General features: G+C 32.5%; 1 protein-coding gene across 4 annotated transcripts in view; it reads left to right on the top strand.

Moving 5' to 3' along the window:
• Positions 1 to 15,527, top strand: part of NCKAP1 (NCK associated protein 1) — a 129,076-nt gene that overhangs the window by 51,126 nt on the left and 62,423 nt on the right. For all 4 annotated transcript variants that reach the window (XM_044669728.1, XM_044669730.1, XM_044669727.1 and 1 more), the window contains 6 exons: positions 4,163 to 4,300; positions 4,925 to 4,973; positions 7,020 to 7,176; positions 10,222 to 10,278; positions 13,958 to 14,054; positions 14,939 to 15,045. In XM_044669728.1, the coding sequence (XP_044525663.1) occupies positions 4,163 to 4,300; positions 4,925 to 4,973; positions 7,020 to 7,176; positions 10,222 to 10,278; positions 13,958 to 14,054; positions 14,939 to 15,045 (605 nt within the window). The remainder of the gene's footprint in view (positions 1 to 4,162; positions 4,301 to 4,924; positions 4,974 to 7,019; positions 7,177 to 10,221; positions 10,279 to 13,957; positions 14,055 to 14,938; positions 15,046 to 15,527) is intronic.

Here is a 15,527-nt window from a genome sequence, read left to right on the forward strand (position 1 = left end):
GATTACCTTAATGAACGTTCAACCCAGCCTCCTCATTTTACAGGTGAGGAATAGAGGCATTCTAATTACATAGGTTTTTTTAGTGTTGAAATATTCAGTAGCACTATCTTAAATCCACTTTGTTTTCTTGACGTTGTACTAATTGATGCAAATAATTCTACATGATTCCCCATCTTCAATTTTTTCCTACTATCTAAATTGAAAGGAACCGTTGAAGTCACTAATTCTGACTTATAACTGAACTAGCATCTTTCCTACAACATCTCTCCTAAGTCCAGGAGATCAACTAACCTGTTAGTTGATGAGTTTTCTGCTTATCCACATCAATTTCTTTTAGACAGTTTTCTTCTTTCTTTTTTATCAGGATTACTCATCTTTTGTCTTCAGAATCTAATTTTTGAGAACTTTTCCTCCTTGGGCTACTTTTATAGAATTTTAGTCTCTGAATGAATCCTTAATGTACTTTTAATTAATCCTTAATGTAATCCTTTTCTTTAAACCTTTTGGAATCTTTCTCCAAATCCAGGGGTAGAAGGTCATACTGTTCCTGACATTTTTATCTGTCACAGATCCTGGAATGAGTGATCATTTCCCTCAATTCATCTCATTATTTCCACTTGAGTAGCCAGTTTTTCATTTTTGGTTCAGAATATCAGAAAACTAACATGAAAGGAAGGCCAGAAATTTTTTGTGTGTGGGGTGTGTGTGTGTGTGTTGTGTAGTGTAGTGTATGTAATGTATGTATGTCTGGGATGCGTAGGTGGGGGTACTTGTGTGTGTGAATGAATGAGAGAGAGAGAGAAAAGAGAGAGAGATTGAGAGAGAAAGAGAGAGAGAACTACTCTCTGGATAATTGAAGTTTCTTATCATTACTGTATTGTAGCTCTGTGTCAGGCTTCTGATCTATTTTTCCCTCAATAATTTCTTCCTTTGTTTAGATGGTCTGTAGTATACCCATATTCCAGTGACTTTATGATACTATGTTTCTTTCCACTGATCATTACCCAAATTTTTTTTACATGAATATATTTTCTATATGCAGTATTAACTTAGCATCCTCTCTTCTTACCTATTTGTATTGTTACAGATGATATTTTTACCAGTGTTCTCCTCGCCAGGTCTGACAATACTATTTATGAATATGTATTTTATCTTACTTTCGTTTCTCATACTTTATATGTCTATGTATAGACACCTGAGCCTATCCGTAGGTTTTTATCAATAACTATTTCTTGGATTTTGCTGCTTTGAATTATAGAACATCTCTTGTTTTTCTTTTGCACACTTTGTAGCTATTTATCTTTGATATCAAGTTCAGTAGATGACTTAAGTCATCTGTCTGGTTTCCTAGTCTAAAGCCCATTTGATTAGAGTTACATTATTCTTATATAAACCTACTTTTAGTTTACTTTCCAGCTAAAAATTTTTTGAAAGAATCTAATTTTTTTTTTTGCTTTTATAGTCTCTCTTAGATGCTCTAATTCCACTTCAAATATATATAGTCTTCATTAAATGTATCTTAACCAAGAGTCCATCATTCCTACATTTTAAACCATGTTCCAAAAATCAAATCCTGTTTTCAGACACCATCATCTTAACAGGTACTTCCCATCTTTCCCTTTCTCTTCTGAAGCCCTTATTTCCTTAGGCCTTAATGATGAAAATACTACTTATACATATTTGGTCTTAAGATTCTTGTCTAGGATTTCATAATCCTTATTGTTGTTTCTTAGATTCCTTCCAGCTTCATCATAGATATGAATTGCAGTCATCAGGTTTAACAGGTTTTGAGAGTTTCTCTGTCTGGTCCTGAGTATATGCCTTTGAAAGATGATATCTCTGTTGCTAATGCCATACCAACAACTAGGTACTTTAGCTCCTTTATGCAGTAGAGTCTCCAAATGCTGTCACATATTTCTTCTTCTGACACTTCCTCTAGCCTTATCAAAATCATATATAAATGTTTATTAGAAATTTATTATAGGGGGGCAGCTGGGTAGCTCAGTGGATTGAGAGTCAGGCCTAGAGACGGGAGGTCCTAGGCTCAAATCCGGCCTCAGACACTTCCCAGCTGTGTGACCCTGGGAAAGTCACTTGACCTTCATTGCCCACCCTTACCACTCTTCCACCTAGGAGCCAATACACAGAAGTTAAGGGTTTAAAAATGTTTAAAAAAAAATGAAAGAAAAAAATTTATTATAGCAATATAGATAACAAATGTATTTATTATATTTAAATTGGCTAATGTCAAATGTATGAAGCCTAACTTTTTTTTTCAATTGCTCCCTTTAAATTTCCTTCTGTATTCTTTGTTCATTCTCTTTCTTTTTTTCCCTTAATGTATCTGAGTTAATGTATGCTCTGTTATTCTAGTCGTATTTTCTTTTATTTAATCTTATTTCATAAATGTGGTTCAAAATTTTTTTGTGTCTTTTTTTGTTGTTGTTGTGTATTCCATTACATAACAACAGTAAAATTTATTTAATCAAGTCTCAATTAATGGTTATGTAGATGGTTTCCAGGTTTTACTGCTATGGAAGTCTTTGAACAGATAGCCCTTTCTTGTTGTTTTTTTTTTTGTTTTTTTTTTTAAACCCTTAACTTCTGTGTATTGACTTATAGGTGGAAGAGTGGTAAGGGTAGGCAATGGGGGTCAAGTGACTTGCTCAGGGTCACACAGCTGGGAAGTGTCTGAGGCCGTATTTGAACCTAGGATCTCCTGTCTCTAGGCCTGGCTCTCAATCCACTGAGCTACTCAGCTGCCCCTCTTGTTTGTTTTTAATAATATGTTTAGGGATGTGATATTTTGTCATTTCTGTGTATGCTTCTAGATTACTTATCATAAATATTATATAAGTTTGTAGTTATATGAACAGTAAATGAGTGTATCTATTACAACCTTGCCAGCAATGGATTTCATTTCTGAGGCGTTAAGCAAAAAAAAAAAAAAAAAAAAAATCTCTCGAACGATTGGTTGATCTCATTGGTCCTAAAATAAAAAGTTGTAGTGTTCTGTATTCACGGAAGTATCACCAACATTCAAAATGATATTCACCCTCACTTCTTGACTGACTGTTCCACCTCACTTAAGCTCAACTGTTTAGTTACTATGTCTCATCTGTATGTGATGGTTGTAAGCGCTACCTTGGGATGAGGCCTTCTCCCACCCAGAGTGCTTAATGATACTGCTGGTAAAGTTTTAATTTGTGTTTGAAAATAAATTATAAATCTTACTTTTTTGACATTCTGTGGTGTCTAGTCATTTTAGGATAATAACTGACTTTTGCTTTTAAAAAATCCACAAAATTTTAAAAACTTAATTTTTTGAAGTTTCTCTTTTGGTAGAATTAGTGGAGGGAAAAATGATTTTATGAAAGCAAACTAAAAAAGCAGTAGGTTATTTCAACAAGGTTGAGAATCACAGTGTTTGCATAATTTGGACATGGTTCATTTTATATTAGACAGTCAAATAAGAAAATAATACATTATTGATGTTTCCTAAAAGCTATTTACCAGGATACTCTGAAAAATAGTACTATCAGAAAGCTTGGACAGTACAAACTATGAAGCTCTCTTTGGGTGAGATAGGGCATAGAAAGCCTTAAACTACAGAGGTGGGATATCTTTGGACCCTCATTTCTAGAGTGGAAGATTCCAACCCATAATTTATTAGTTATTTCCATACTTTGAAAAAAAATCTTTTTTAAGAAAAGAAGTGACATTGCAGATCTTTTTCCTAGGGCAGTGATGAGCAAACTATGGCCCAGGGGCCAGATGTGGGCCTGATGTGGCCCCCCTGAAATGTTCTATCTGGCTGTGCGACATTATTCCTAATCTGAGGAATACAATGAGTAGGATACAATACAATGAAACTTTGAAAGAGTTGCCTTAGAAACAGACTGACAGATGAGCATTTCCTTTCCTTTGGCCCCCTCTTTAAAAAGTTTGCCCATCACTGCCCTAGGGAAATGAGAGCAGAGAGAAGGGCATATTAGATTTTGAAAGGACATAATTGTGTGACTGCAAATTTTTGCTTTCTTTTTAGTTTAAGAGACTATCCTAATATTTTGCTGTAAAATGTCAAACATAAAGCTATATTTAGTTTCCTTTTAAGTTAAACATTGTTTTGAAATATCTAACCGTACTTTTCTTTTTTAAAAAGTCTCTTTCAGATGCGCTAATTTCACTTCAGATGGTATATCCTCGAAGGAATCTCTCAGCTGACCAATGGAGAAATGCACAGTTACTGAGCCTTATTAGTGCACCCAGTACAATGCTTAATCCTGCACAATCTGACACGGTATGATTCTCTTTTCTCCCTTAAGTAATATTAATAGAATGATTAGCTAGTTAAATCATTAAGTAATATGTTTGGTTATACATTTTAGCTTGTAGAAAATTGATGTGTTCTTTAAATTAATTTCTTTTCCAAGTACCATTTGAATATTATTAATCATTAAAGTCATTAAAATTTAGCTTATCAGGTCATTATATTGCTATAGTTCTTATTTCTAGGTTTCATTTAAAGGTTATTACATTTTTATTTACTTTAAAGTCAAAATAGGATGAGAAATTTCCCTTGCATGTTGTAAGGTGATTATTTTATATCTTTAGATGCCATAAACTCCAGAATTGTTTCGTGAATCTTGAAATGTCTGCCCTATTTTTTTAAACTTAGAAAACACATGAGACCTGGCCTCTCAGGGTATTTGTATATGTGTTATAATAGCCTTCATATTTACCTAGAAGCATTATATATACTTAAATCATGGAACAGAATTCCTTTTTTTGGGTAGTTGTTAAAGATCAAAACAAGTGGATTTACAATATTTTAAGTAAACCAATGGCAAGAGAAGAAAAGTCAGGAATATGATGATATTTCGGTTGCCTTTCTTACACAAATTTAACATTCCTATTTTTAAAGATGCCATGTGAATACCTCTCTTTGGATGCCATGGAAAAATGGATAATCTGTAAGTAATCTCTCAAAATTTTATTATTTTCTTGAGGATTTTTAGTTTACCTTGTATCCTTTATAGAATCATACAAGATTGTAACCAAAAATATACTTGCTTGAAAATGTTTTGTTTTTTTCTAAGTTTAACTATCAGCTTCTTGGGGCAGATAAAAGTCCTTCAGCATGCTCTTTTGAGTAAAAATTTACCCATTCATATACATATGCATATCATGTGAAATACATGTGGAGAGACATGATGGTGTAGCAGATAGCCAAAGGTTTCAGAGCTAAAAATACTAGAGTTCAAATCCTGCCACGACACATATTGGCCATACCATTCTAGGTTAATAACTTAATCTTGTGTTCAGTCATCTAGCCTTTATTAAATGCTTGCTATTTGTTCTACATTGTTCTAAGCCCTGGGATGCAAAGAAAGGCAAAAAACAATCTTTACTCCAAGCCAAGACATTAACAATTTAATGGGGGAGACAAACCAGGTATGTACATGAAAAATGAAGGGTAGTCTCAAAGGAAAGACACTAAGATTAAGGGAAACCTGAGGCAGGCTACTTATAGAAGATGAAACTTCAGCTGAGACTTGATGGAAACAGGGAGTTAGAGATGAGGAGGGAAAATTATAGGCGTGAAAGATAGTCAGTGAAAATGTCCAGATTTGGGTCATGGTATCTCCTGGGGAAGGAAACAGGAAGGAGGCTATTGGGTCATAGCTTATGTGGAAGGGAATAAAGTGTAAGACTAGGAAAGTAGAAGGGAGCTGGGTTATAAAGTCAAATAGAATTTTATATTGATCCTGAGGGCAATAGGGAGCAATTAGAATTGATTGAATTAGGGAGTTGGGAAACATGGTCAAACTTGCGCTTTAAAAGCCATTTTGATAGCAAAGTGGAGAATGGATTTAAATAGAAATAGATTTGAGGCAGAGCGACCAACCACTAAGCTATTGTAATACTTTAGGTGTGAAGTGATGAGATCCTATACCAAGGTAGATTCAGTATCAGGAGAGAAGTAGGGTATATACAAGTTATGTTGCTAAGGTAAAAGCAATGGGAATTATTAGCTCATTGATAGATAGTAGATGAGAGAGAGTGGGTAATTGAGGATGACTCCTAAGTTATAAGCCTGCATGTCTGGGAGAGTGGCGCCCTTGACAAATTTAGGAAGAGGAAAGGATTTGGAAGAAAAGAAAAGAAAAGAAATGCAGTTTTGAACATGTTGAGTTTAAGATGTCTATTGAGCATACAGCTTGAGATGTTTAATAAGTAGTTGAAGATACAAGGTTGGAGGTCAAAGCAAAGGTTAGGGCTGGATAAGTTTATCTGTGAGAGTCATTTGTATAAAGAGGATATTTGAAACTATGGGAACTAATGAGATCACCAAGTGAAATAGTACAGGAAGAGAAGAAAAGAGGACCCGAAATAGTCCTGTGGGATACTAAGGTCAGTGGGTGTGCTCTGGATGAAGATCAAAGGAGTCTATGAAGGAGCAATTAGGTAGGAGGAGGAGGAAAGTGTCGTGAATACCTAAAGAGAAGAAGAGGATAATCGACAGTGTGAGATATTGCAAAAAGGTCAGAGGTGAGGATTGACAATGAGTCATTACATTTAGTAATTATGAAATCATTTTTTTAAAAAGAAAGATTATTACTAAATTGGGAAAGGTTTGTTTCAGTTGAATAGTGAAGTTGGAAGTCAGCGCCATCTAGCAGGTTGTCAGATGCTATATGTGAGTATAAAATGTCACAGGATGTTTGATCCACTGGTATAGATCACTTTACATTCAATTCTGAACTAAAATGCTTTTTCCTGTCCACATAAACATGGTAAAATAGACTCTTGACTTTTAAATATTATATAGTAAATACAAAGAATTCTGTTAGTATCCTAATATTACAACATTAGTATTATAAAGTAATATAACATAATTTAAATCTATGGAATTTTTGAAATTCTGTTTGTCTATTTTTCCTAATTGCTATATGATAAGTGAAGGATGTCACTGTCCCATATTTTTATACTTGTATTTGCTTTCTTTTTACTTAAAGTTGGCTTTATTTTGTGCCATGGAATCTTGAATACTGATACTACAGCACTGAACCTTTGGAAGCTAGCTCTTCAAAGTAGTTCTTGCCTCTCTCTCTTTCGGGATGAAGTTTTTCACATTCATAAGGCTGCTGAAGACTTATTTGTAAACATAAGAGGGTATGGTCTGGTATTTTTTCTTGTCTCTTTCATAAGTCTTTGCTGTTGTAGTGTTTGATATGCATATATTCTAAAATAGATCAGATAGGAAAATTCACCAATTGTGGAGTCATAGAGAAAGTGTAAATTGAAATAAAACCAGTCTCAGTTCTATTTCCCTAAATGTAGTTTATATAAAACCTAATGAAGATCTCTAATCATTGTGATTTTTAAAGGAGAGAGTATTTTTTCTATATTTTTATGATTAGAGTTTACTCTTTTATTTACTATGGTATTCGTGGTCTTAAAATCTTTAGGTGTGTTTTCAAGATTTAGGTAAGCAGTTTGAAAAAATTAGAAGTCATTGAAGAAAACATGTTCCATGTTAGGCATTATTTCCGGTCTATGAGTTTATGAATCAAATGTCAGCTGTTTAAAATAATTGATTTTATGTCTTCTTTAAATTAATGTTTTGTTTTCATTTTTTACACTTAGGTTTTCTTTCCCCAGGAAACTCTTCTTATGTTATCTTGTGGAGTTGAGGGGAAATCGTACTTGAAATTAGGACCTTCCTAATTGGGACTTATTCAAAAATTTCATATAAGATCATTAATTTTAAAATTATAAATACCTAAATATTTTATTCATTTATGTATTAACAATTAAATATAAAATTAATGGTATCCATAGTTCTTCTACATTTGATCTAACAAGATGGGGGGAATTGGGGAATGGTGGGGGAGGCAACAACTCTGTATTAGTCATGAAAAGTTTAAGTGATATTTGAAATCAGTTCCTGAACATTTTTCCATTATTCTTCTCGAAAAGGTCTTTTAAACATTTTGTTGTATCATGAGAATTTGTTTTAAAATGCATAATGTTTTAAATGCAAAATGTAAAAGATTATAAAGGAAAAAAAGGGATAATGAAATATAGTTATCAAAATGTTTTTTTAAGAAAATAAGTTTGCAAATCCCTGTTCATGAAAAATTGAGAATCTTGAAATTGCCAACATCAGTGCTTATGTTACTTGCATGGGCAATCACATTTAACATTTTGATAAAGGCTTGAAATTAGTTTGTTAATTCATGTGATTAATGGTTTATAATGAATAATACCATTAACCTCTGACAAAGAATACTGCATCTAATAAAAAAAAAACCCAACAGTCTTCTAGTTTTAATAGAAATTTCAAACTACTTGTTATTTAGGACTTTATATTTATTTTTGAAGTTGTACCCTTAAATTTTTTTGTGGTTGAGTTACTTTAAAATACCAATTAAATTTTTAGGTAATTATTGAATAAATATTTTTTGGCAGAGACTTGGACAAATTATAAGTTTTAGATGATGTTACTTAGAAATTGGGCTTGTTTTTCTGAGCCTTTTTGGTTAGTTTGACAAGAGTAATTTTTGTGTTATTTATGGTTTCTGTAAATGCTAAGCTTCCCTAAGTTCTGTGAAGTGACTACACATTCTATTGCCATTTACATTTTCTTTGAATTTTAGCAGTTATACTTATAGAGATTAGTATAGTTAATATTTTAATGCTAATGCTATTAGCTTAATTTGATACCATAATTATGTCAGCTAATAAGGTTTTTCTTATAAGGATGATTTCTAAATCATTTTGTCCTATTTAAAATTTTGAACTCTAATATTTTAAAAAATCATATTTATGACAATCTACTACTTGTTAATGGTAGTTTTGTTGGCATATTTAGATTCTAAAAGTCCCTCATTCCTGCATTAAATCAAAGGGATAACTACAATAATTGGTATATTGGGCAGGAAAAGTAGGCTTTTCAGAATAGAAATTCTCCATAAAATTCCTTTTTTTGTTCAAATTTGTTTATAGTAAAATTTAATTATAGAAGAAGTTGGCAGAGAACAGCATAAGATAACAGAATATTTTTAAATTAAAATAGCTGAGTTATAATCCTATAATTTGGCAACTGTAAGAAAATAGTGAATCTATAGTGAATTGATAAGAAATAAGATCTGGCTGTTGCTGAAATGATGTGTGAGATTTTAGAATAACAGGCATCTATATATTTTTAAAATGGATAGGTGAGGGGCAACTGGGTGTCTCAGTGGATCAAGAGCCAGGCTTAGAGATGGGAGGGCCTAGGTTTAGGTCTAGCCTCAGACACTTCCTAGCTATGTGACCCTGGGCAAGTCACTTAACCCCCATTGCTTAGCCCTTACCACTCTTTTGCCTTACAACCAATATTTAGCATTGATTCTAAGATGGAAAGTAAAGGTTTAAAAAAATGAATAGGTGATTTAATTCACATATGCAAAAATAATTTCCCAATTTATAAACCACTTTTTAAAAATGCAAGTAGTAATATGATTTGGTTATTCATGGACAGGTAGCACACCAAGATAGATATGCTTTATATATCAACAAACATTTATTAAGTGCTCATTATTTTGTAGGTATTTTTCTAAGTGCTAGGGAAACAAAGAAAAAGCAAAAACATTCTCTGTGGTAGAGTTTACAATCTAAAGGGGAAAGACAACATATTGAAATCAAGACATTCAAAATATACTTAGAGTACATGGAAATATACTTAGAATATATCATAATTTAGCTATTTAGATAAAAGCTAAGCCTGATTCCACATTGTCAGTGTGAACTAGAACTATTAACTGAATATTGTGTATGCTAGAATCCCCTCTAATAATCATTAAATATTTTAGTTACAGAACTGTTTAATTCAATTCTTGAGTGAATTATTTTAGAATTTCTAATATTGACCATTTAAAAAAAAAACTTGATTTTAGGGGCTATTGTAAAAGGGATTGGAAATGTTCCACAGTTGAAATCATGACCCTAGTGAAGGTGAAGATGAAGGAGTAAATAAATTATATTGGTTGAGGATAGAGATATAAACTAGTTAATACACTTTTGACTCTACTATCAATTAATTAATAAATTAATTATCAAAGACATTTCCACTGGGCTCTGAAACTGAAAATATTTCTTAGCATCAGATTTTACTGAGTTTAGGTTGTCCTTGATGTTATTGCTAACACTAACTTTGTTAAATTTTTAACATAGCTACAACAAACGTATTAATGACATAAGAGAGTGCAAAGAAGCAGCTGTGTCACATGCGTAAGTATTTTTGTGTAGTGTTTTTCATCAAGGGTTATTCAGTGCTTTCTTTAAAGAAAACTTCTTTTTTTAAGTTATACACTGTATTGTGTATGGTATGCAGTGCTAGAGAGAGGAAAATTACTTCATGGTTCATAATATTGATACCTACATATGTTAAATTACTCTGAATTTAGAGTAAACAGAACTTAGAAATTAAATGTTAAAATGTTACCACATAGGCTTAGTCTCTGATATTCCTTCTCTGAAGACTGATTTTTTTGGTAGTTCCCATGTAGTTATTGGCAAACTCTGTTTTCTTCTAAGCTGCTGCCCACTTCTGCATCCCTTCTTTAAGAATTATTGCATACAGACATCTCTCTTCTTTGTCCTCAGACTTCCTGCTTTTAAGTGGGTTCATCTTTTTCTTAGTAGAAAATATGAGTGATATTGCAAGTAATATTCCATAGTAAGCAGATTTTACAGTTGAAATTTTAGTCCATAGATATGACCAGTCTTCTTCATATCATATCTATTTTTCTCTTTCTCACAAGGGCAAATTTAAATGTACTTAACTCCTTTGGACATTTTTCTGGTGTCCAATAAACTAAATCATTTTGCTTGGTTCTAATTTTCTCATGGCTTTTCCCTGTTTTAGTGCTTCCTACACAGTATTTCTCAGTCAGTTGAAGTTCTTTATAAATATTACTGGACTGCTAATATCTTTGCAAGGCAAGTTATGTAACAGTTTAATAATATAGGAAGATTTGGGATTCTTTTCGTTTTGATTTAATTTTCTTGTGTTTTGTAAATGGATGTAATATAACTGATTCTATGCTTTGATTTTAACTGTAGAATTCACTAAATGTTTCTAAAATGCAAAAAATATTCTTTTGAATTCTTGACCTAAATAGGATCAGCTATTTTTGGAAAACAAAAAAACACTGCTGGTACAAAAATTGGTCATTATTTGAATGTATCCTTTACTCTTAATCTTTTGGAGCATCAAAGGGAGGATTAACAATGACAGAGTACATCAGTCATTTGACAAGTAGCACTGATTATAGTTTACATGTTGGAGAGTAGTCTTATACAAAGTAACTTTGGGAAGAGGGGGAAATACACTGTAATGTGCAACCTTGTAAAAAGTATATGTTAGATTTTTAGAAGTCTACTTTTCATGAGGTTCTTTGATAAAGAAATATCTTTACTAATTTATAGTATGTATATTTATACTTTCTCTAAGAAATAATAATAATTGAGTATTACTGTATATTTTCTCATACTTTAGACTAAAAAAATTAAAGATATTGAAACAGCTATTTTAATAGCAAAAATACTTAAAATAGTTTTATTTCCTTACCTGCTTCTATGCCAATATCAGTATCCCATTTTTGTTTTCATAATTAGTTATGTAAGGAAGCGTATATAGCTTTTCCCTAGTTCCTTATTTTGTAACAGGACTTTTGATGTCTTGCTCTTCGAAGTTTTTATTTTGAGACATAGGGTTATGTATTATGTATTACTTTATAAGTTTGAAACATTTTAATATAAATTTTATAATTTGACTCTCAAAAGAACCTCATGAGGTACAATAAATATAAACATTTTATTGATGAGAAAAACTAAAGCTCTAAGGCAGGGGTTGGCAACCTTTTTGGCCGGGAGAGCCATAAATGCCACAGTTTTTTAAAATGTAATTTCGTGAGAGCCATATAGTGCTCACTGTGCACACTCCTGTAACAGCGCCTGAAAAAATATTGACTTTATGGCTCCTGCAGAAAGAGCCATATATGGCCCTCAAAAGAGCCAGATGTGGCTTGAGAGCCATACATTGCTGACCCCTGCTCTAAGGGATCAGTCATTTGACCATGGTCATTTAGCTGGTAATCTCAGAGGCAGAATTTGAATCTAGGTCTTCTTGACTCAAGTCTAATATTCTATCCCCTATATTCTCCTGCCTCCAGATGCTTTTAAATATTTACTAATAACTTAAATCAAGTATTAATTGAGCCAGAACTGTTCTGTTTAGTAGGGTTAAGTCATACTGATAAGTTGAAGCATGATGGGGAGACAAAAACTGCATATAAAATTAAGAATTTGTGTTAAATATATGTAGTTAGGCCCAGTGAATAGAATTCTAGGCTTAGAATGAGGAAAATATGAATTTAAATCTAGGCTCAGATACTTACTAGCTATGTGGTCTTGGGCAAGTCACTTAGCCTTTATTTGCCTTAACCCACTAGAGAAGGAAATGGCAAACCACACAGAATCTTTGCAAAAAAACTCCATGGAGAAGAGTTGAACAGTACTGAATGACTGAACAACTTAAGAAGTCAGTTAGTTTATTCAGCTCTTACCAAAAAAGGGAATAAGCATGACCTATTGATGATACAATGCTATTTTTTGCTTACTGTATTTTTTTCCTAATGACCACTAAAAACTGCTCCTTTTAGTGATAGATTGAATTTTTCCAATATTCTGTCAAACTCTCTGGACACTTTGAAGATTCCATTCTTACCTCTTTTTTTGAAAATTGGGACTTTGGCTCTTTAGTTTTATGATTCCTCTCTTTCATAATCTTTCACAGATATTGTCTTCAGCAATGATACCAATTTCATTTTCCTAGGATTTAAGTCTTCTTGTCCTTTATTTTAAGTTAAGTATTTAGGGGTATCCAAGTGTTCTCTTACATCATTACTTACTATAGGTATCAACTCCTTCTTAGTCTTATTGTTATATCCTTTTCAATCAAATAGTCATTCTCCTTGACTGAGAAAACAGAATCAAAAGTTCACAGGCCTGCCTGCTGGTGTCACTCATTATTGTCCTTTCCACTCTGAAAAGCAATACTGTTCTTTCTGTCAGCATCCTTTTTTCTTTCCTGAACATAGCTTTAAAAGACCCTATTGTCCTGAGCTTTCTTTGCAAGCCATAGCTCATCCTAGGCTTTAGTACCTTTGATATATTATTCTTAAAGGACTGTTCCATACTTTTGAATTCATCCTGTTAATTTACCTCAGCTTTCTTACATGTCTTTTTAAAAAAGTCTTAGATAATTTCTCTTTGTGTACACATTGGTTGCTCTACATAACACTCTTTCCTCATCAAAATTGTTTTTTCTGTGTCTCAGAGTGACATTTTTGAGAGTTCCTTCTATGCTGACTTCTACAGAATATAAGTTCATGGACTTTTCCCTAGATCCTTCGAAATCTACACTCACAAAATATTTTTTTCTCCTCTCACAAATTTTTAGATGTAATGGTAATGTCTCTATCTACATTTCCATCTTTTCCACCCATAGTAGCCTCTTTGGGTTGGTAAGAAGGAGATTCAGAATAAGTTTTCCTTATATTGGTTCCCTACACCTTTTCAAGGATAAAAAGATAAAGCTATCATTATGGTAAATTTAGCATTATCTCCAGTTAGTTGAAGTCCTTCATCAATACTAAATCTGCCTCTACCAGTCTTGTGACTTATTTCCTGGAACACTTATCCAGTTCTTTATTTCTAGGTAATCTGCAGTATACAACAATGATAATTTTGTTTCTATTTTATCATTCACTTATATTCCCCAAATTATTATGCTAAAAAACAAATCCAGAAAACTAAAAGATGCTGTAAACAACTGTTTAACTTGTGAAACAACTTATGTTTTAGTTAATTGAGTGAATTTACATTTTTTTTCCTTTTAATATAGTGGTTCAATGCATAGAGAAAGACGCAAGTTTTTAAGATCTGCACTGAAAGAATTAGCTACTGTATTGTCTGATCAACCTGGCTTGCTAGGGCCAAAGGTAATGAATTTCACATTTATTTTCACTAAAAAAAAGTGAAATGTTGAAAAATTCTCAACTGACCCATTGAATACTATAAATTTAAAATCAGTTTTAAACATTTACTTTGTAATCAGATTTCCTTTAATTAGATTGAACAAGAATCACCGAATATGTTATTTGGAAGGGACTTGAGCAATATATCTGAGAACTGTTTGGTTTGCAATTCTCTGTTTGAAGATTTCTAATAAAGGAAAACCTGTGACCTCCTTAGTCAGGCAGCTTGTTGGATTTTTGGACAGCTTTATTGGAATGTTTTTCCTTACATAGATTCCAAATTTCTCTCTCAGCATTTTCTTCTCCTTACTACTACTTCTTCCTATTAACTATTTCCTATAAGTTGTCTCATTCCTTTTTTGGTTACTGTTTATTTTTATGTTTTAAAGGTGTTTAACATAAAATAATATAATATATATAACATGACAATGATACTTATGATTTATTATAAATATGTAATACATTATAATAAATATGCTTATCCAAGAGAAACAAATTCTCACATTAGCTATATCCAAAAATCTTATATCTTATTTTTTCCCTTTCTCCTCATTACCCCCCACAAGATGGCAGATAATATGACATAGGTTCTTTTAAAATAATTTAAAAAATTCTTTTAAAGTAGACTTTCCCTAAATAGTGGGAACTGCTCTATCATTTAACCCCATCAGACTTCCCTTATCCTGTAATAGGACTTGTTATTCTGTACTTTTTCTTGAACTGTTTACCTCAGGAGCCATGGGTAAGAACGTCAGAAGAAGGGGGTGAAGGGAAATAGAAAGTGTAGTTGAGTAAATATTTTTAAAGTTTTGTGTTAAAATAGAAACTCTTAACTTTCTGTTTTTCAGGCCCTTTTTGTATTTATGGCATTATCTTTTGCTCGTGATGAAATCATTTGGCTACTACGTCATGCAGATAATATGCCAAAAAAGAGTGCAGATGACTTTATAGATAAGTATGTTAGCAACTTTTTTTTAACATTTAAAAAAATTACTAATGTATAATTAATGGACTTTCCAAGATTAGTTTTATAGTAAGTTATTTTCAAAGCATATCGTCATTAATCAGTAAAATATTTAAGTACCAGGCACTCTACTAAGTGGGAGATTCAGTCCCCGCCCTCAACTGGCTTATAATCTAATCCAGTGATGAGCAAACTATAGCCTTCCAGTCAGATGTGGCCCCCTGAAATGTTCTATCTGGGCACCAACATTATTCCTAATCTGACAAATACAGTGAGTAGGATACAATACAATGATTTTTATCTTTAATTATAATCTGAGGAATACAATGAAACGTTGAAAGAGTTGCCTTAGAAACAGACTGACAGATGAGCATTTCCTTTCTTTTGGCCCCCTCTTTAAAAAGTTTGCCCATCACTGCAATGGGATAACGGGAAGACAACACCCAAAAGGTTGTTGAAAAGCTGGGGTGGGA

This window comes from Gracilinanus agilis, chromosome 3 (genome assembly GCF_016433145.1).
Source record: "Gracilinanus agilis isolate LMUSP501 chromosome 3, AgileGrace, whole genome shotgun sequence".
Lineage (NCBI taxonomy): Eukaryota > Metazoa > Chordata > Mammalia > Didelphimorphia > Didelphidae > Gracilinanus > Gracilinanus agilis.